The sequence below is a fragment of the Elaeis guineensis genome, chromosome 6, assembly GCF_000442705.2.
Source record: "Elaeis guineensis isolate ETL-2024a chromosome 6, EG11, whole genome shotgun sequence".
NCBI classification, from domain to species: domain Eukaryota; kingdom Viridiplantae; phylum Streptophyta; class Magnoliopsida; order Arecales; family Arecaceae; genus Elaeis; species Elaeis guineensis.
Window position 1 is genome coordinate 116,177,475 of NC_025998.2, and position 20,727 is coordinate 116,198,201.

Here is a 20,727-nt window from a genome sequence, read left to right on the forward strand (position 1 = left end):
TCATATGTTTCTTTCTTTTCTTCTCTCTCTTCATGAGGAAGATGGATTCTGTTCTTTTTTAATATATATATATATATATATATATATATTGATGTAAATGTATTCAATGATAATAAAACAACAATGCGAGAGTATCCAACTTTGCCACTTCCCCTTGCAAGACCTCATTGCTCCCTTGGTAATTCACACTGGAACAAATGGATGCCTAGCAGATAAAGCCCTTTGTTGCTGATTTTTCATTGAAATATGGAGGGAAGCAGGGGATGTGCCAAGTGCGAACTCAATATGTTACTGATGGTTATGTGTCAACATGTGTTATGGTGTGCTCCAATGAGTTTAAGGTGGAGAATTCACATCAGGAAAATTTCTTGGGTGTTTGATCTGCTCTGTAACTCCACCTAAGGTTTTGTCTAGATTAGATCCTTTCAGAATCAATACATGGCAGTCTTAGAGTGTGAAATGCTCTGAAAGCATCATCTTTGCAAGACCTGGTCTTTTAGGAAGTGCCTAGGGAATGTCAAATTTTAAAAAACTAGCACTTGTTGGGCTTATCTACAGTCCATGGAGTGTTATTGGTTGCAGGGAAATGGTCAAAGTGGAAAAGTGATTGCTTTGGATAACAACTTGTGCTGAAAGTGAAGTTCTCTTGTTTCCTTTGTTTGGAAAGTGATTGTTGTAAAATGCAGTTATGAAAGTTTAAATACAACAATATCGTTTACATTAATTATTTTTAATATTTATACAATAAATTATATTAATACTAATAAAAAATAAATCACATTCTTATTTGTTAATAACAAATAAACATAATCTCTATTACTATTGCTAATCATATGAGATTATTAATATTATTTTCTATGATTGAATAAAATAATGATATGCTAATAATAATATTTTGATTATTTAACTAACTATTATATATGTTACTTAATATCATTTATTACAAAATAAAATGTTATTTTATCATTAATTATTTACTTAACGGTTAGTCAATATCATTTTTTTATTATTATAAATGTGAATATTATTTCCTACCCAAAAATTATTTAAACAATATATAATAATATTATTGGTAACAACTAAGTAAAAAAGTCATATTATTAATTAAGGAACCTTGTAATTCTCCCTCATATTACAAATAGGATGATTAGCTTCAAATTTAATATTATTTATTGCTACTAATATTAAGTTATTAATATAATTCATTAAGATTGAATAAAATAACATAAACAAAGCATTTATTTTAATATTTAAATAATATTATTTATTATGAATAATAAATAATAAAATTGATAATATTATTTATTATTAAAAATATGATCAAGTCGAGTTAGGGAAAAAGGTGGTTTTGCTCTTAATCTCCCCACCACTTTGGCCCCTTCTAATTATTTTGAACAAAATTATTATAGGGGCCAGGATGACTTTCATTTTTCAGTTTTACAGCCAAACCTCCAAAAATGAATCAAAGTCACTTTTGGAAAAGTTCATCCACTTAACCCAGAAAATAAACTGTTTCCAGACCTCAGCAAACCACAGAGATTGGAGTCTTGCTTCTCACTCAGCATTCTGAACAGCTATTTGCTAAGTTAAACTACCTTGGGAGACCAAAAACAGACCAAGTTCCAATAACTCACCCACCATCACATCCTGAGCCATGGGAATTTGCCTTCCAAGTAATTCAGAGGATGGAAGAGAAGCCTTGCATGTAGTTCCCAGAAGAGATGCATGCTTCTCATAGTCCAGAATCTGATCATAATTTCCCAGTTAACCAGGCTGTCAGAATTTTTTTCATATAAACACAAGCACTACATGCTTTTTGTAAGAAGATCCTACCCAGTACCTGAATTAATATTTAGATTGTTTACTACCCGAGCTTAAAGGATTGTTTTAAAAATGGAACACAATGTGGCTGCTAAAACCTACTGGATTCACCAAACTTTCTCCAAAGAACACACAACCGAGCAGAGAGACAGAGAGAGATTGAAGAAAAAGAAAAAAAGACGGTACCGATAAGTTTAGGTTGAGAGTTGCGAGTCATGTAGATGATGTAGACTCAGTAGTGGCACTAGAAATAACCTTCAAATATCACGATGATGATAACAATTTACATTCATATCTCGCAGTCAGAGTACACTAGAAATATAGCTGAACACAAGGTATCAGACAACATGAAGAGTGCCATTGGAGAAGATTGCATGAAAGGACCTATTAATTTCATTTACATGGTAAACACTGAATATTGGGAATCCCTCACCATGTTCACAAGAGGGGGTGACAACATTCACCACTCCTATACTGAAGCAAACCAAGTCTGAAAGTATGACAGCAAATTTAGCAGTGTATGGTTTAAAGTTCTACAGAAGCCAACTACAGCACCGGAAACGGGAAGGCATGTGACCAGTTTGGCGAATCTGCTCCACTTGTCGCGCTGTTCGAGCTGCCTCTCGGTTTCTTCTGGCCTCAGCAGTGGCTTGTTTCTCTTCCACCAGTCGGCGTGTTTCTGCCAGCTTTTCCTGCATCCTCTCTTGTGCTCGGGCTTTCATTCGTTCAACTTGGGCCTGAAAGTTATTTGTTAATAACAATGGGGAGATTTGAACTTTGACGAAGAGGATTGTGCCATGAAGCTATGAAGGTTTAAGAACATAACAACTTGAAATAAAATATAATAATCTTAATTTCATAAGTTGATCATTTTTTCCTCCGCAAATAGGATTTGAAAGTAAGTTCTTTTTTTACAAGGCATCAATATATTTCTAAGCATAAATCTTATTTAGGAGTTTGTCTTTCTATTTTTGATATTTCATTACTAAAGAGTGTAACTGAAAATAACTTGCAATACTTCTTTATAATATTTATCAGTAATGAAATTTGAACTTCCACATGAATTTAAGCAGGGGATTGATACCTCAACTTTCCTCATTTTAGCTTCAAATTTTGCTTTCTGATAACTCTCCCATTCTTGTATCTTGACCTCTTTACGCCTATATCTGAAGGATGGAACTAGTTAGGACTAAAATAATCCATTGACATCATCTATCTGGCAGATCATAATATCAAGCATCTCATTTTTATTCAGGTAAAGCATGCTAATAATAACTTGCAGTGCCTAATAGCAGGTTCAATTTCAAACTGTAAAAGAAAGTTACTGACCTATCTTGTCTTCAAAATTCAAGAAGCATATACAAGAAGGAAAGATGAGATAATGAGGCCAAAGAGAGGAAATTGTCAGAGAAATGAAGATCTTTGAATAGCTCCACTCTAATCTTACACAACATTCCTGGCTGACTTCAGATCCCCCATGGTGTAGACAAGCATAAGCTTACATTTTCCTAATACAAAATTTACATTCATGCATAAAGAAATTGTAAAACTGTAACTTGACATATTCTGCACAAGTAGATGATCAAGTTATTTTTTTCCCTTCTTGTCACTTTAATAGGTGAAAACAATGTATTCATCCAGAAGGAAAATCAAACAGATGGCAAAAGAGAGCTGTTAAATATATGAATAATTTGTCCAATAATGAGTATTGCAAATACAAAGCTTTCGGTTATTACTACATCTTCATGACCTCTACAATGAGAGGAGGCTAACTACATCATCTAAGATACACAAAGGTACAACCCTCCCTCCTCTAACTGTGGGTCGAATAGTAATAAAATTGTTAGAGCAAATTTTTTCTCACATTCTTAAAGGTGAATCAAGCACGATTTTCTTTTTGTGGATCGTGCAAAATACATTGGAACTCTTAATTCTAAGCATCTAAAACTTTTGAATTGAGAAAGGACATATCAAAATCTGCTTCTTGCAAATATAAGCAAACAATTACATCAGAGCACAGATAAACATAGCACAAGCAACCAGCTAGTTCCAGGTTACAAGTTCTAAATATCACCTCATTCCCTCTGGTCACTACTTTATGAATGATAAGTCGCATTCAATGGGTTAATGGAAAAACCAATGTACCTTGCCATATGTTTAGATTTTTGAGATTCCTCCCATGCTGCTGCACGGGTTTCATACTCCGTCTTCACAAGCTGGTCTACATCAAGGGTCTTGAGAGAGGGAGAGCCTTGTTTCGCATCGTCTTTACTGGCCCAGGAAGCAATGTTCATCTTACCTAGTTGTATGCCTAGGGCAGCAATTTCTCTTCTTGTTTTCAATTTCAATTCTCTCTCAGATAATTCTTTTTTGCCAACTTTCTTTTGGTTGTGTTCATCCACAGTGGTCTCTGAAGATGTTGGTGCTGCTCTTTTAGGAGTCGATGGAATCGAAGATAGGGGGCTGCAAGTGGGTGTTGTGGCTCCAATAGGAGTTCCTGTCCTCGATGGCTCCTGACTCGGAATGGGAGTCATTTCTGTTCCCACATCTCTCATAGAAACCGATTGTACAGCTGGAATAACTGCGAATAATAAACACCAGGATTAATTGAAGTGAGATGGTGATTTCTGGAAGAAAGTAATGGAAACTAATGGTTTTAAGGATGAATATTAAGCAATTCTGCAGGAATTTATGGAATATGTTTTCAAAACTAACCACCACGAATTTCTAGAACTAAATCAAATTCTCACAAGTATAATACTTTTAAAACTCCTGTTTCCACCAAACCATAGAACTAAGTTTCGATGCCTTGTATTGGCTACCGATTTCAAATGTTACAATCTTGGTAAATTTTGTTCCTTTGATTAACCATAAAAATGCAAATATCAATTTCTTTCTATGGGATTCACTCCAGTAGACAACTCAACAGTGATCCATATGAATAAATAACAATACCTGATGTGCTGGTGACAGAACTTTCTGGGACAGATAATTTCTTGTGATCAAGTTCCTTCTTGAGTCCATAATCACCACTATTTGCAGTGTCCAAACTGGATTGCAGGCAATTAGGAGCAAAAGAGAACTTCTCCACCACATTTTGTGTAGCAGGATTGATGCAACTAATCCTTTGGGCATCCACTGCCTGGATAATGGAATGCTTGTGTTCAGCTGCTATTGATTCCGGAGCAACCCTCACCGAACCGGAGATCACTTGACGACTTCCCTGATTCTGCATGACCGACCTCTTTAGCAAATTTGGACTTGGCATCATCTGTCGATTCAGTATCCATTTCTCTGCATCATTCCATTTCGATGGGATATGCCTGAAAAAGGGACCAACTGCTGGATGTTGTAGTGCTCTTTCTCCTCGATGAAACTCGAAGCTAGAGGTGCTGCCATTGTCATGTCCACTGTCATAGCCATTACCATCTTCTTCTAGAGGTCTCACAGGGTGCACAGTGCTTAGGTTGCTGCTGGGTTGATGTTGGCAAAATCCACCCTTGGGAATATTCTGAATTCTACTACGACCCATATCAGCATTCCCTTTCGGGCAGGGTTGAGATAGGTTGCCTTCTGAATTTGCAATCACAGTAAGGGAAGAAGCATCTTTGGAGTCTTTGGAGTTTACTATAAGCAACACCAAACTATCACAGTAAACATTAAGTGGTAATACTATAAGAACATATGTAGCAAAATATATGTGACTTCAGATGTTCAAACCTAATGCTAATCAATGATTGTTTTTAAAGCTCACCATCACTGACCTTCCTCATCAAATTCTCCAGCCAGTAAGCTATTCTTTGCATGCTCCATGTCATCATGCTTGGAAGGGGATGCTCTGGCTGAATTGCTCCCCCCTTCCTTCCTTCTACCACCATGAGATCCTAACAGCTTCATCCTCAGTTTACTAGGAGAAATCACACCCATCTGGATGCACAGGGAAAAATTACAGCCACATGAGACTTCGTTTGTAGTTTTATTTCATTTATATTTACAGCATAAATGGTTCATTATGTTAAATGAACAAGTAAAATTAGTCGACAATAACATTCTGATATCTGACCATTTTTATAGACAGTGTATTAGTAGTCCCAATAGATCCTTTAGTTATTCAAACATAAGAAAATGGGGATGAGGGGAAATTAAAATCATAGCCATCTAAAACTATTGACAAGTGGCATTCATATCAACTTCCAAGTACCAAATAGACAAGGTTACCAAACTCACACATATATTAGATGGATCCATGGATTAAAGAATAGGAAAAACTTTTCTACTACTAGTTTAAACTAAGCTCACAGTACATTACTAGTAAAAAATAAAAAGCTCGAAAAGGATAAATCCAATAATATTGCGCCTTTAAACAATGTTCCATGAACAAGTAGTTAGGGGGATGTGCAGGAGTTGAACTTTTTAGACCAGATGATCTTTCCTCGGGAATTTTAGATTTCTTTTCAGCTGAAAAAGAAATTAACTGACAACAACATTTAGATACAATCCAGAGAATCCGAAAATAGACTATATTAAATTTGAATAGCACCACTACCAATCCAAAACAACAAAAACAGAATTGATCAAGATATTAATGAAAAATAATTAACTAGTAGCATTCATTCGGACCCCTATTCACCGAGGGGATATGTGGAGGAGGCCATATCCCCCACATATCATAGATTGAACCAATATCTCTTATAAGAGTTAAGATTAAGATCAAACTATCCTACTAAATGGATCAACCGAATCATTTTGGACCTTTCAAAAATAAGAGTTAAGATTAAAATCAAACAACATCCCTAATATGCCACCCAGGTGAAGGATTATCCAACCAACTAAAATCTTTAAAAACATTTCTACATATATGCATATATCATATTGGGTAAAAGATATTAAATCCAATAAGTACATTCATATTAAAGACCTCCAATCCCGATCAATTAAAAACCCAGAAAAATGGATTTAAAAGAAAAAAACATAACACATAAAAGTAAACTCATTGGTTGAAATATTGAATGCAAAAATAAAACAAGAGTACAAGTATATAAGGATGAAGAACCAGCAAACAGAAGAAAGTTTCAATGTTCCAAGCAAAAATATTTATAAAAAATCCAGAAATAAATGACTCAAAGCATTTAAGGATTCAGAACCGTAAATAGCAACTCCTCTTCCGACTTGCAGTAAATTAAAACCAATACCTGAACTTTATGGATCCTCTCATACTCCATTGTACACAGAGAGAGAGAGAGAGGATCAAAGCCTTTGAGCTTCTCCAGTCTCTGGCTCTGAGGTTTTTGTAGAGCCTGAAAGCGAGCGAGGGGGAGTACGGGGTTGGCGATCTTTTTCAAATCCTCTGGAACTTTCCCAACACCTCGGCGATTATTTTCTGTCAGATCCCCACGTCCACCGTGGTCTTTCCCATCTTTTTTTGGCCGTCCAAACTGGGATCCACTGCACGGATGATACCTTCAAAACTCCGAGTCCAGCGAACCAAAACATCCCATTTAAGCGTTAGAGGTGTAGTTCCTTCCACTATTCTATACGTTGCGTCATTTTGAAGTTCGATTTTGCTGTTTCATACAATGAAAGTCTCAGGCTTAAAACCGCTCGAGTCCGGAGCGTAGGGTCACGTGAGGGCTAGGGAGTAGATTGGGTAAAAAAAGGCCGCTGGAGGCCTGAAACTGAATCCGACGCTGGTCCAAAATCTTTGGACCGTTGACGCTTTTGAGTGGGCCGCTTCAGGTTGCAACATTGAACACTGACCCTGTGGAGAAAAATCGGGAAATACGGAAAGAGAAATTCTATGCAGCAGTATCGAAAATCCCATATTCAGTGCATCACTTTATATAATTTATGTGATCATTATTTTTTAATATATATTTAATATTTATAATTTTATTTATTTATTTTAAAATTTTAAATGATAAAAATATTTTTATTTTTAAAAAAAATTATAACATCATGTAGCATATTATGATTTTTTGTATATAAAATATTATAATATGATTCCAAAAATTATAAGTGATATATTATGACATCTGCATCAAATTATGGCTTTTTGCATATAGGATGTCATAATATAATCAAAAATCTTATAATATATCATACAATATCATAATATAAAATGAGCATTTTTATCTAACTACTTTTTAATGTATATTAATGGCTGCAGTTCTACTTTTCAATTGAAAATTTTAAATAACGAAAATGCCCCTTCTCTTTGCAAAAAAATCATGGCATCTTATGGCATATTATGACATCCTGTGTCAAAATTATAACTTTCTGCATGCAGTATGTCATAATATGGATATAGAATTTTGCTATGGTGCTCTAAAAGATATTTTAATCTTTTTAATTTTTATATATTTTCGATCATTGGATTAAATATGAACCATTCAAATTTTAACTGGATGAGAAGTCCATATGCATGGCTGATACGGTAAATATTTCAAAGATCAGGAATCTTTATTTTTTTTTCTCCCCTCAAAACGCCTCGTCTGAGCCATCGAAGGTGGAGGAGCGAGAGGGGATGGCGGCGGGCGGTGTGGTGCGGAGAAGCCATGGGTAGCAAGGGGTGGTGGCATGGGAAGCTGCGGAGGCCACCACAGACGATGGAGGTGCAGAAGGAAAGGGGGGCTGGGGGCGGGAGAATGGAGGGGTGGCCGGGGTGCCGTGGGTGAGGGATGGGGGCATGGTGGCACAGCTGTGTGAACGGGAGAGCATCAATGAAGACTCGAGGGGCTATAGGAGGAGGGTGGGTGTGGGGCGCGCTATGATGGAGAAGACGGGATGGTGGGGGGGTTGGGTCACGACACCAGTGCTGATGAGGGGGAGAGGGGAGGGAAGACCGCCTTGGGGGGGTCGCAAGGCATGCTGCAACAGAGAAGACCGGGTGGGGGCCGCGAGGCATGCTACAGTAGAGAAGACGGTAGGGGAGAGCGCAGTGCTGGGGTGCGAGGAGTGCGAGGCATACTGCGATGGAGAAGACGGGATCGGAGGCATGAGATGCGCTACGATGGAGAAGACGACGAACGCCGGGGGGGGAGAAGTGCGAGGTGCACTGCAGTGGAGAAGATTGGGGGCAGAGAGCACGACACCGGGGTGCGAGGAGGGGGAGGCGGGCACGAACGCTGGTGAGGGGAGGGAAGACCGCCGGCTGGGGTGGGGGGGCTTAGGGGATGCGACGTAGGGGTGGGATAAATGAAAGGAGAAAATAGATACCTAAAATATCTTTTATAGTAAAATATAATAATAAAATACTGTAGCAAAATCTTATGATATAAGATGTTATAATTTTTTTAAAAAAGTAAGGGTATTTACATCATTCAAAATTTTCAAATGAAAAAGTAAAACTACAGGCATTAAATATGCGTTGGGAAGTGGTGGTTATGTAGACCAATCACTTAAAAGTGGTATACTCCACGTCGGATTTTCTACACCGTCCATTGTGCACAAAAAATTTTTCAATACTGAAATTAAAAATTATATATATGTATAAAAGGAAAGTTTTTTTTTTTTAGAGATGAAAGTATTATTACATTTTCCTAAGTGTCAACAAGATACATGGTCCAGATTGCAGGTGAAAGTACCGGACGACAGGAAAGAAAAATCAGAAAATACTGAAGTTGAGACGAATGTAATAGGGAGCCCTATCTTGCAGTATCATCATAAAGAAAAAGAGAGATGACAGAACCAAAAACAATGAGGCAAAATTTTGAATATCTCAAATCATTTTATTTAAAAAAGAGAGTAGTTCTTGATCAAGTTGGATTTCTGAATGTTTATATAGTTTATATTCAATTTAAATTTCCCAAGGATAATTTGAAAGATACATATAAACAGAAAAATCTATCATTTTTAAATAGGATACTGCCAATTTGATTATGAGGACAAGAGAGTGTGCAAGAGGGTAGATTTGGTCCATTGTAATAGAAGGTGTACATAGGTTAAATCAGCTCAGGTGAGGGATCAATCGGATACCTGTTCAATCCCAATGAATTCTTTATGTTCATCGAATCGGACCAATCAATACTGAAAACTGAATTGGATTAATCAAACCCATGTTTGGTTGATTTGGATTATTCTCTGATTATCAAAAATTAAAAATTAATAAAACTCTGTTGTGATAAGGGTTGCAGTCCACAAAACTTCAACTTCATAATCAATTAAGCATCATCATCTCAAAAAATTAATCAATTGAGCATGAAAGAATGACTATTATACTAGTTACCTTCAAACATAAGATTGGGAATGGCCATGAGCCTTCTTACAGAAACGTATTCTTTCGGCTGCGATTTTGATTCTTTCTTCTTCTATTGTTTTTTAATAATATTTAGTGTGCTGTATTTTCCATTTGTTGTTATGGAGTCCTAAATGGCAGTACATTAATTTGTTTGGAATTGCAGTATAATTTCGAGCAGAGGCATCATTTAGTTAGGTTTATAAAGATAGTGCAGAGGGTGGACCTTATATTTGTGGGAAGTGGAATTTTGAGTACATCTTTGCTTCCAAGCCCATTTCTCATCATACCTTTGAGATTAATATGATGAGCCCCTTTCTTTCTTACTTTTTGTTGTGTGTGTTGAGGATTTCTAATCTGGTTGAAGCTCCTTCTCCCACTTTATTTTTGGCATTGTGAAACCTAGCCTCTGATAAGACCAAAAACATGTTTTTAGTGTGAAATTAATTGATTTAGTGGCAAATGAAGGCCTCATGCCATCAAAATAACATAAGCCTGTTTCTGGAAGTGCCACAAAAATAAACCGAAAAGGCATATGGGAGGCATGTGCCTTTTTTGTTAATTATTTCTTATTTGAGTTGTTTTCGTTAATTATTTAATATTCAAGTGACGAAAGGCCTCATTATTTATGTATTATAAGTTTACGAGTCGAACTGTGAGAATTTGAAGTTCAAGATTTCAATTAATTGCATCAAGTTATAAAATTTAGCCCTCATTATTTATGGATTATAAATTTAGGAGTTGAATTGTGAGAATTTGAAGTTCAAGATTTAAATTAATTGCATCAAGTTATAAAATTTAGCCTATATATATATATATATATATATATATATATATATGTACGTACGTATGTATGTATGTATGTATGTATGTATGTATGTATTTTGTGCGTGTGCCTGTCGGCTGTGTGTGAAAAAGAATAATAGCGGGACAACTATCATTCATTTTGAAGGGAATGGAAATGTTGCTCGTAGGAACAGCCTCATTTACATCGCTCAAGGTCATACCTTTCCATGGAACGAGTAACAGAAACTGAATCAGAGCAATGTCTGCTGACATAGCTCAATCTTGTTCCTTTTTCAGATGGACTTTTCGCACAGATATGCCTATATTGGATGGAACATCTATTTTATAAATTAAAGATACAATCATCATTGGTTAATAATTTTGTTTGAAACCGAATGACCACTTGGTTGCGTGATACTAATAGCAATCAGTTTCCGCCCAACATTTCCAATATTCTTCGATTATTATGTCAAATCAAAAATTATATAAACCAATAAGTAGGTGAAATTAGATTAAAGCTAGGCCTCCGGGTTCTCGTAGATTAAATAATTTTTATTCATTCATTCATTATTTATGAGAAATTTTTTGTGCACCGTGAGTAGCATAGAAAATTCGATATGGAGTACAATATCTCATCCGATTGATCTATATAGTCATTACTTTTCAATACACATTTAATACTTTCAGATCGATTTTTTTGTTTAAAAATTTTGTATCACGAAAATATTTTTATCTTTAAAAAAAAATTATGACATATAATACAGCTCAGAATGTCATAATATAGTCTAAAATATCATAATGTGATAGGAATATTTTTGTCCAACTACTTTCCAAATGCGTATTTACTGTCTGCAGGTTGATTTTTTTTTAAAATTTTGAATAACGAAAATATCTTTATTTTTTAGAAAAAATTATGATATTCTGTGCATATTATAGATGTAGGATGCCATAATATGGATATAGAATATCATAATTTTTTCAAATGATAAAAATATTTTTATCATATAAAATTTTTAAACAAAAAATTTGATCTGTAGACATTAATATACATTGAAAAGTAATGACTACGTGGATCGATCGGATGAGATGGTGTATTTCACATCAAATTTTTTATGCCGTCTGGATGCATAAAAAATTTCACTATTATTTATTTTTGAAAGAGGTTGGAATTTTTTAAAACAGATGTGACCCATTAGATTTAGGCCCATTTTTTCATGAGTACATTGGGGCGGATCGCGGGTTGAGCCATCCGGACCCGTACCCGTACCCGTACCCGACTAGGTGTAGGGAAGAGAGGTGAATTATTCGAATCCAAGAATAATTCCCGAAGTGAACCAACCCGGCAAATCCTCGGCGAGCTTTTACCGATTTTGAAGGCGTGGTCCGGCTTGCAAATTTATTCCCCTCGGGCCGGTCAAACGTACTTCCCGAGACCAAAAGAAACACCCTCGTACGCATACACCCCATTCTCAAAGGTGTCAGACCCATCAGACCTCTTTATGGTGTGTGGTGTAGGGTGATCCCAGTCGTGCGCTACATGTATCTCTTTCATAAACGCTCACACCCTACCCTACACTTGCAGATATAATGGACTCTACAACCTATATTCATATAAGAATATGACATAGATTAGCGTGAAAGAGGCAAGATCCTATCAACCCCAGTAAGGTCAAGAGAAAAACCCTAATTAGGACAAAAACAAACCCTAATTACCTATTCAAAGGAGGAGGACGGCCATTAAAAACCCTAGCATCCAATAAACATTTTTTATTTCTAGGGTTCCTCAAAATATCATCATCCATCGTCTTCTTTTTTTTTATTAATAAAAAAATTATATTCCACATAATGTACACCACATGATTTGACATACCATTTATTCTGATGAACTTCATTCGTCAAATATTTAAGGAGCAGTTATGATTGACGATATACATGACTATACGATGCACGAATATAATTTTTTCGCACTAACATAAATGTATTGTATCATTAAATTTAAATATATGTGTCACAAAGCCCTAGGGTTGAAGCATGTAATTTTTAATCAAGGGAAAGAGATGGGACGGCAATGGATTGAAGGATGGGGATAAAATAGTTTGTGGTGAGCATTTTCTTATACGGATCAAAGTTTGGGAGGGATTTTGAAATCTGAGATGACAAACATATATATATATAAAAAAAAAGGGAAGTTTGAAATGACATGATAGCATTTTGGGTGTGCCCTTCCACTGCGGTTTAAAATGGCCATCATTGTGTACGGCGAGCCTGAGAAGGCCTAGTATCTGGTTTTTTACTGTTAATGGATAAAAGATCTGCAAAATCTAGTACGGTGGAAGCCACTGATAAAAGTAAAACATTGACCACTATTGGGGTAAAATGTGAGACCGAGGGAACATCCAACTTGTCACCTACTTCCATCATGGAAAATTGGCTCTTTTCTTTTTTAATTTCTTTGTTTTTGGTCGTCGGTTAGGTGGTGGTGGGGATGGTAAGATGATACCAACTCCTTGATAAGGAGGGAAACAAGGGACACGGATACTGTGCCCATCAACGTGCATAAAGGGTGGTCAAGGTTTTAGCAAAGTTATAATTTATAATGCAGGTAGTAACCTCAGAAAAAAAAAAATAATAATAATAATATATATATATATATATTATCAATTTTTATCATATTATAACAAATCATTACCAAACTATGATTTTTAAAATTTAAATTTTTATATGATTTCCTTACTGTGTTACAGGGAATAGCATCTAATAAAAAAAATATAATTATTAATATTTTATATTTTAAATATATTTAAATAAAGATAGAAGATATGTTACTGATTTTAGTATTACAAATTATTAACTGCAGCGAGATCAAATAATATATGTACATATATCTAACAAAGAGATATCTATTTGTGTCATTTTATCTGGAAGATTAATAATTAATCTTTCTAAAGACACCGACATATCCATTATTCAAATTCAAGATAATTGCTAGTAACAAATTTAATTATATTGTTCATTCTTCTAGGTATCTATGAAATACGAGAACTTCCATCTCCATTATTTTGCTATCCTTTCTATTCAATTTAACCAACATATAGTAGATCAATGAACTGTTTATTATTATTATTATTATTATTATTATTATTATTATTATTATTATTATTATTATTATTATTATTTTATCGAAACCTAACATTGATAGATGAATAAGCAATCATAGGCAATGAATCAAAATCAAATGTGAAGCGTAACAAGATCCAATTAAAATGTCTCTATCTTAACCTTATCATATTATCGACTATTATCATATTATAACAAATCCATACCAAACTATGATTTTAAAATTTAAATTTTTATATGATTTTTTTATTGTGTTACATAGAATAGCATTTAATAAAAAAATAATTGTTGATATTTTATATTAAAAATATATTTAAATAAAGATAGAAGATATGTTACTACTGATTTTAGTATTATAAAATATTAACTGCGGTAAGATCAAATAATACACGTTATGAGCATATATCTAACAATCGTTAAAAAAGGATATCTATTTGTGTCATTTTATTTGGAAGATTAATAATTAATCTTTCTAAATTTAAGATAATCGCTAATAACAAATTTAATTATATTGTTCATCCTTCTAGGTATCTATGAAATATGAGAACTTCCATCTCTATTATTTTGCCGCCCTTTCTATTCAATATAACCAACATATCGTAGGTCAATCAACTGCTTTTTACTATTATTATTATTATTTTATCGAAACCTAATAGTGATAGATGAATAAGCAATCATAGGTAATGAATCAAAATTCAATCAAATATGGAGCATAACAAGATCAAATTAAAATGTCACTATCTTAACCTCTTAGGACATGGCATGCTGATGAACAACATCAACATACTACATTGGTGGACACCGACATTGCCCGACCAATTTGTAATCACTATCAAGTCCTTTAGACCGTCAATGCCGGTGTCACATTCTTGTGGGCAGCAAAGAATTAAAGGTGGACAATTAAGCAGTGGGTGGGGTTGGGGTTGAGCTTTGTTCTAAATGATAGTCCATTCTCGCCGTGATTTGGTCCTTTGAACACTTCATCCTTGACTAATGAACCAAGGGAGGGGCCAATCAAGGGAGCATCTTTTCTGAGTTCTTCCAATCCTCAATAGTTTAATCCCTCTATTTGCTTTCAGTAGTAGGTCTGTGGATTTAAATGGCAGAAGAGGTACATTGGTCAAGAAAGGCTAACAACCTTGTGAAATAAGTCAAGTATGAGAGCCCTCTCCGAAGGGCAATTTCAACTTAAAGCTGTCCTAGTGTGTGATAAATGAGTGAGTCCCTGTGGTTCTTCCAAGTCTTAAATGGCTGCCTTCAAAAAAAAAAATAGTCCCACATAAGAACATTACGTTCAATTCAAGAATGAATTGCCCAATTCTTTCAACACAGGTGAAGGTCTATAGTTTTTAAATGTCATGGTTTCGGCCACCATTTTGGGTGATTGAATGATGAATCTAGAAGTCGGTTTTATCTCAACCAAAATGGAAGGTGAAAAACTTTGTAACATCTGAGATTTTCCAAGCTTAGCTTGGCTTATTTACATAAGAACACAAAATTAATGAGTTGGTGAACCTTTTATGTCTCCTACGTCCTTCGGCTTCTTCCTTTACGTTGATAAACACAATTATAGGGGTATCCCAACCTCCATTGCGGCCACGGTAGGAAACAAAGCCAAAACGTTTGCTTGTGGGAAACATGGAGAAAACAAATCTCTAACTCTTGTTGTAAAATTGAAATTGCCATGCGAGCCAAATGACTTTGATATATTGGATTTTTGTCACTTCATAACAAACCATTTGCTCCCAAAAAGGAAGAATGGATTAGAGAGATACTGTCTAGAAGAATTTACTCTGCTATTTATTTACTACGAATACTAGGGTTGAAACTGAATTGGATATGGATCGGATACCACAATATGCATATCCATATTTGTTTTGTTTGACGTATACAAATATGGATATTATTCGAATGTAAAAATTCGCATCCATATCTATTTTAAACTAATATGGATACAATTCGGATATTGAAAATATGGATATAATTACATATATTACTTAGATAATTAAATTTTATGACTATAAAATCAAAGATATTATTAAATAGATGATAAATCAACTTAATGACATGTTTATATGGTTGTATATTTTTTTAAAAAATTAATAAGTACTATATAAAATTATATAGAATTAGATATAAATTCAGATATTCGGATATGGATAGATAGTTATCTATTCATATCCATATCCTTTTTTTTTTTTTTTATGGATATGGATATGGATACGGATATTAGTCGGATGCTTAAATTTCTATCTATATCCGAATTGATTCGAATATGAAAACGGATCCGGACGGATAATATCCATACTACTTTCACCCCTAATGAGTACATGTAATTTGGAATAACTTACTTATAACTCCATTTATTCCAAAGTAAAGTACTCCATCCTTCGATATGGAATAATTTAGTATAGGAATAAATTAACCTACTTACACTGAGTCAACTTATCCCACGATCGAATACAATCTAGCGTTTGCTAACTTGAAGTGGAATAAATGGGTTAAACAGATAATCTGGCATTAACCTTGACTGGAACATTGGACAAAAGTTTATTTATTTTTCTATGCAGGACTTGAAGAGAAGTATTTTTGCTAGCTATGAGTATACGACCCATCAACACAACTAGAAAAAACAAAGTCATAAAAATTTACTCTCGACGGTTATACGTTGGAGAGCTCAATAATTCAGAATGATCATTCATTCAAAAGGAATTAGGTAATCCGTGGCTTAAAAAAGAGGAAAGTTACATAGTGTAGAGGTACAAAAGGTGATGTTTGCATACCATCAAGTATTAGCTCGGATGTACATAAGTCCTGGTTCTATGAGCTTTGACGCATCTGCGGATTGGGTGGGCTAAGAAGAAGAAAAAGAAAAAGAGAAGTGAGGTTCCCATGCAACTGGACTGGGATCATCATACTGTGACCCCATGGATCAAATTAGTTTTGGAGCGAAAAAGCTCTAATTACTAAAACAGCTACTAAATAATAGACTACAAACATTTTTTTTGTAATACTATGGTGGTGGACGAGAGTGACATGTCTGCCTGGTTGGCAGTTGCAAAGGAGGCAATTAGCACAGCGGGGGTAGCCTGTTGCTGTTGGCTTTCGAGAGGGGAGAAATATTTTATGAAAAAATACAATTAATTTTACTACTTCCAACTTTCCTTTTCACAGCAACCATGAGCATGCTTTAATGCTCTTAGTGCGGGAACCAGGTTAGGTAGGGTTCAGTTTCAATGCAGCTTGAACCAATCTCTCTCTCTCTCTTTTTTTTTTTTTTATAAAAAGGTTTCAAATTGGGCAGGGGCCGAAATTCTTTAGATTTCTGGGCGAGACTAACCTAACCACAAACCCTAGCTTGAATGCGATTGGACTGGCCTAGAGCTTCTTTCCGATGCATAACAAGAGAGGGACGGGGGGGGGGTGGTAAAAGAGAGATTGGAAGGGAGAAAGGAGAGAGATTGGGAGTGTAGAGGCTAAGATATTTAGGATAAATGGCCCTTTTAATTATGCTTGATGAGAGCTTGGTAAACATTGATATTTAAAATATATCTTTACAACAAATAGATAATATGGCCATACAAGTGTATATTCACAGCTCATATACAACAAAAGAATCTCATAAGATAGCATTCTTGTCTAACTGGGTCATAAGCCCTTATCCTTGTCTAGTCCAATAGAGAGAGAGAGAGAGATCAGGAGAGACCAGGGAGAGAGAGAGGAGACATGAGGAAGACAGAGAGAGAGGGGAGACAAAGGGGAGAAGGGAAAGCATAGGATAGGGGGCCCAAGGTAGGCCTAGTTTCGACCTCTGACTCAGGCCATCATCTTGTTGAACTTTTGGTAGGGCCTACACCAATCAAAGGCTAGACGTGATCTTGGCCCAAATTTTGCCAGGCTCAATTTTCAAGCCCAAGCCTGGCCCAAGCCTGATTCCAGGCCTTCCCAACCGAGAACATTTCCAATCCTGAATGCTTTGACCCCTGATCCACTACCGTACCACACCATGCTACACTAAAAAAATTTTATTAGCTTGGGCCTATGAGATGTGTGAGAAGTATATGCATCAAGTAGTAGAGGGTGCTCATATGATTTTTGTTTGGCATTGGGCACCTTTGGAGGCTAGGACTTTATGTTTTGTCAAAGCTTTAATCAGAATCACCAAGGATCAAATCATGGCCAAGACATCAGAAAAACTGTAGCCATTCCAGTTATTTGACAAGAATATTATTGTAATTTAAGTCACTTTCAAAACTTATTATTGGAATATATCCACACATTTAAATAGATCATAGTGATTTAATTTACTTGCACTAGGTCTTAGAAGTACCATTCTGGAAAAGCTTATAATGCTTTGGAAGCAGAATCGTATTAAAGATTTAGTGGATGATACAGATTATAGTAGATGGCAAGCTTTAGAAATTTTAGTTTCAAGATTTGGTTAAGACTTAGGCTTATCTCCGTAGTCACATCCCTGCTTAGCAAGCAAAGATTCTGGACTCGATTCTTCCATGGTGCATCCCAGAATTCTGGGCCTAAAAGTGAATTTGGAGCTACTAGCAAGTGAGCTACTCAATTCATTCTCTACCTACTCAATTCTCTGTCTCTGTACATGATCAAGACTATTAAGGAATTCCAGAGATAAGAAAGTTCTTCATCTGCGAACATGTTAATGAAATGATTAAGAAAAGGTTATATGCAAAAACCCAAATTTGTGTGATCAAGTTGTGAGCTGTAGGGAAAAGAAGCTTGCCATGCTCGCCTATCCACAAGCAGGGCTGTCCCCGAGCAGCTTGTGCTTGGCATAAGAAAAGCTTGAATCAAGCTTGGTTTGCACTTAATGATCAAGCTTGAACGCCTCCAAATCAATTTCAAGCCAAGTCTCCATCAAGCTCAACTTGATAGGATGAATTAAATATGATAGACCATCAGACTTAAGGGTCTAATTAATGTATCTATTTTCATTTCTTGAATAAATTAAATATAATTTGAGCTTGAATCAAGTAGGAAATTAAATTCAAGTTCAAATTGATATCAATTCTTTTTAGAATTATCAAGCTGATCACCTAAACCCATGTTTAGCTCAATTTGAATGTAAACTCAAATTTAACTCAAAACTATGTCACACGAATTAAGCTTGATCTCAAAGTTCACCTCAAAATTAATTTCGAACCAAGCTTGATTAGACTCAAGCTCAGCTCAATTACACCCCCAACCACAGAGATCCGAGGCACAATTATTTAACGACAAAACAATGCATTTATTTGTAGAGCCAATTCCAATAGATATATTAAACATTCTCATTTGATCATAAGAATGGTATCAAATTGAGACAAACTCTGTATACTAAATAAGGCTTCAAAATAATATGAAAGTTAAGATTGGTCCATGAGATAATGGGAGATAAGCTGCATTATCAAGATTGAAACAATCTGGATCATCAAGGATGATAAATAATTACTTGGTCATAAAAAAGATAGGGTGCAAAAATAGCTAGAAGGTTTGCCTAGAAGTATTCATCTTTGAAAGAGTGCGTAGTAACTTATCATTGGTTGAGCACTCTTACAATGAAAATGAACAGGGCCAAACAATCTACTGAAGCTATAATATAAAGATACATTAACAAGCGAACGTCCCATCTTAAAAGAAAGCACTCACGCACATAGATGTGGATGAGTAGGAGCGAGAACATTAACTTTAGTATTACAAACACTGATGAAAATACAATACTCCATACACATAAGAATTCCACGACAAGATTTATCCATGAAGGACTAGTTAAGACCCAAGGAAAGACCGAAAGGTATACTCGATGGATAAATAAATATTTTTATAATATCTTTTATTGATCTTATTGTTTCAAAAATTGATTTTGATGACTACAAAATATTTGAGAGGAGTACTAATAAATTTTTATTTTTAAAAGAAGTTTAAATATATATTTCAAGTTGTTCAAACTTTTAGAGTTGATAAAGTTAGTTGGAGAATGCCAAAGTAGCAAGTTCATCAAGTTGGAGATGAAGATAATATTTTTTTGGAACCTTAAAAGTATTAGAGAAGTATTCGAAACCTTTGGAGGTCTTTTTGAAAAATTTTGGAAGTCAAAAGTGAAAAAAAAAGTGAGCTAAACAAAAAGGGTCAACCTCTTCGGTCAATCTCTTTTGAAAAGAATTGAAAAGGGTTAACCGGCATGAGCTTTTTGCATGGCATGCAAAAAAGGTCGATTGGCATAGGCTGTTTGCATGATACGCAAAAAGGGTCAACCCCTTTGCTACAGGTCGATCCATGGGTCGACCTCTGTGGTTTTGTCACTCAAAACAAAAATCTAAGTTTCTGCCCTGTGCTATGGGTGGACCCATAGGTCGACCCCTGCGTCGGGAACGTCTGTAATGGCTAGTTTTTCAACCTATTTTTGTTGCATTTAATGCTCCATAAATACTCTCCTGCAGCTCCAAACGGCTATTGTTCATTCCCTACCATTGTTTGAAGATATAAAGGCTTTCAAAAGGAGAAAAAACTTAAGAAAAATCAAGAGAAAATTTTATAAAAAAAAAATTTCAGCTTTCAAGCCTAGAAGCATTTATTTCAAGCTCAACAATCTCTCTAAAGCTCATTCAAGTCCTCATTTCTTGGAAGAGAGTTCTTAAAGGCTTCTTCCCTTTTAGTAAAATGTATTTATTGCTTTTAAACTGAAGAGCTATCTTTGTGCTTAAAGTGAAAAACATTCTCTTTTTACTTATTGTTCTACTTTTGAGTTTTGGAAGGATTCT

At 35.2% G+C, this 20,727-nt stretch overlaps 1 protein-coding gene across 2 annotated transcripts; it reads right to left on the bottom strand.

The window, feature by feature from the left end:
• Positions 1–2,071: 2,071 nt before the first annotated feature.
• Positions 2,072–7,162, bottom strand: LOC105046725 (uncharacterized). 2 transcript variants are annotated; one of them, XM_010925407.4, is made up of 6 exons: positions 7,014–7,162; positions 5,586–5,748; positions 4,777–5,448; positions 3,967–4,402; positions 2,906–2,987; positions 2,072–2,558 (listed from the first exon to the last, which is right to left on the bottom strand). In XM_010925407.4, exons 1-6 carry the CDS (start codon positions 7,041–7,043, stop codon positions 2,355–2,357), a joined length of 1,587 nt encoding a protein of 528 aa, XP_010923709.1. In that variant the 5' UTR covers positions 7,044–7,162; the 3' UTR covers positions 2,072–2,354. The 2 variants fall into 2 exon arrangements, with proteins under 2 accessions (XP_010923709.1, XP_073114852.1); XM_073258751.1 differs by having other exon boundaries at positions 5,576–5,748.
• Between the last annotated feature and the right edge of the window lie 13,565 nt (positions 7,163–20,727).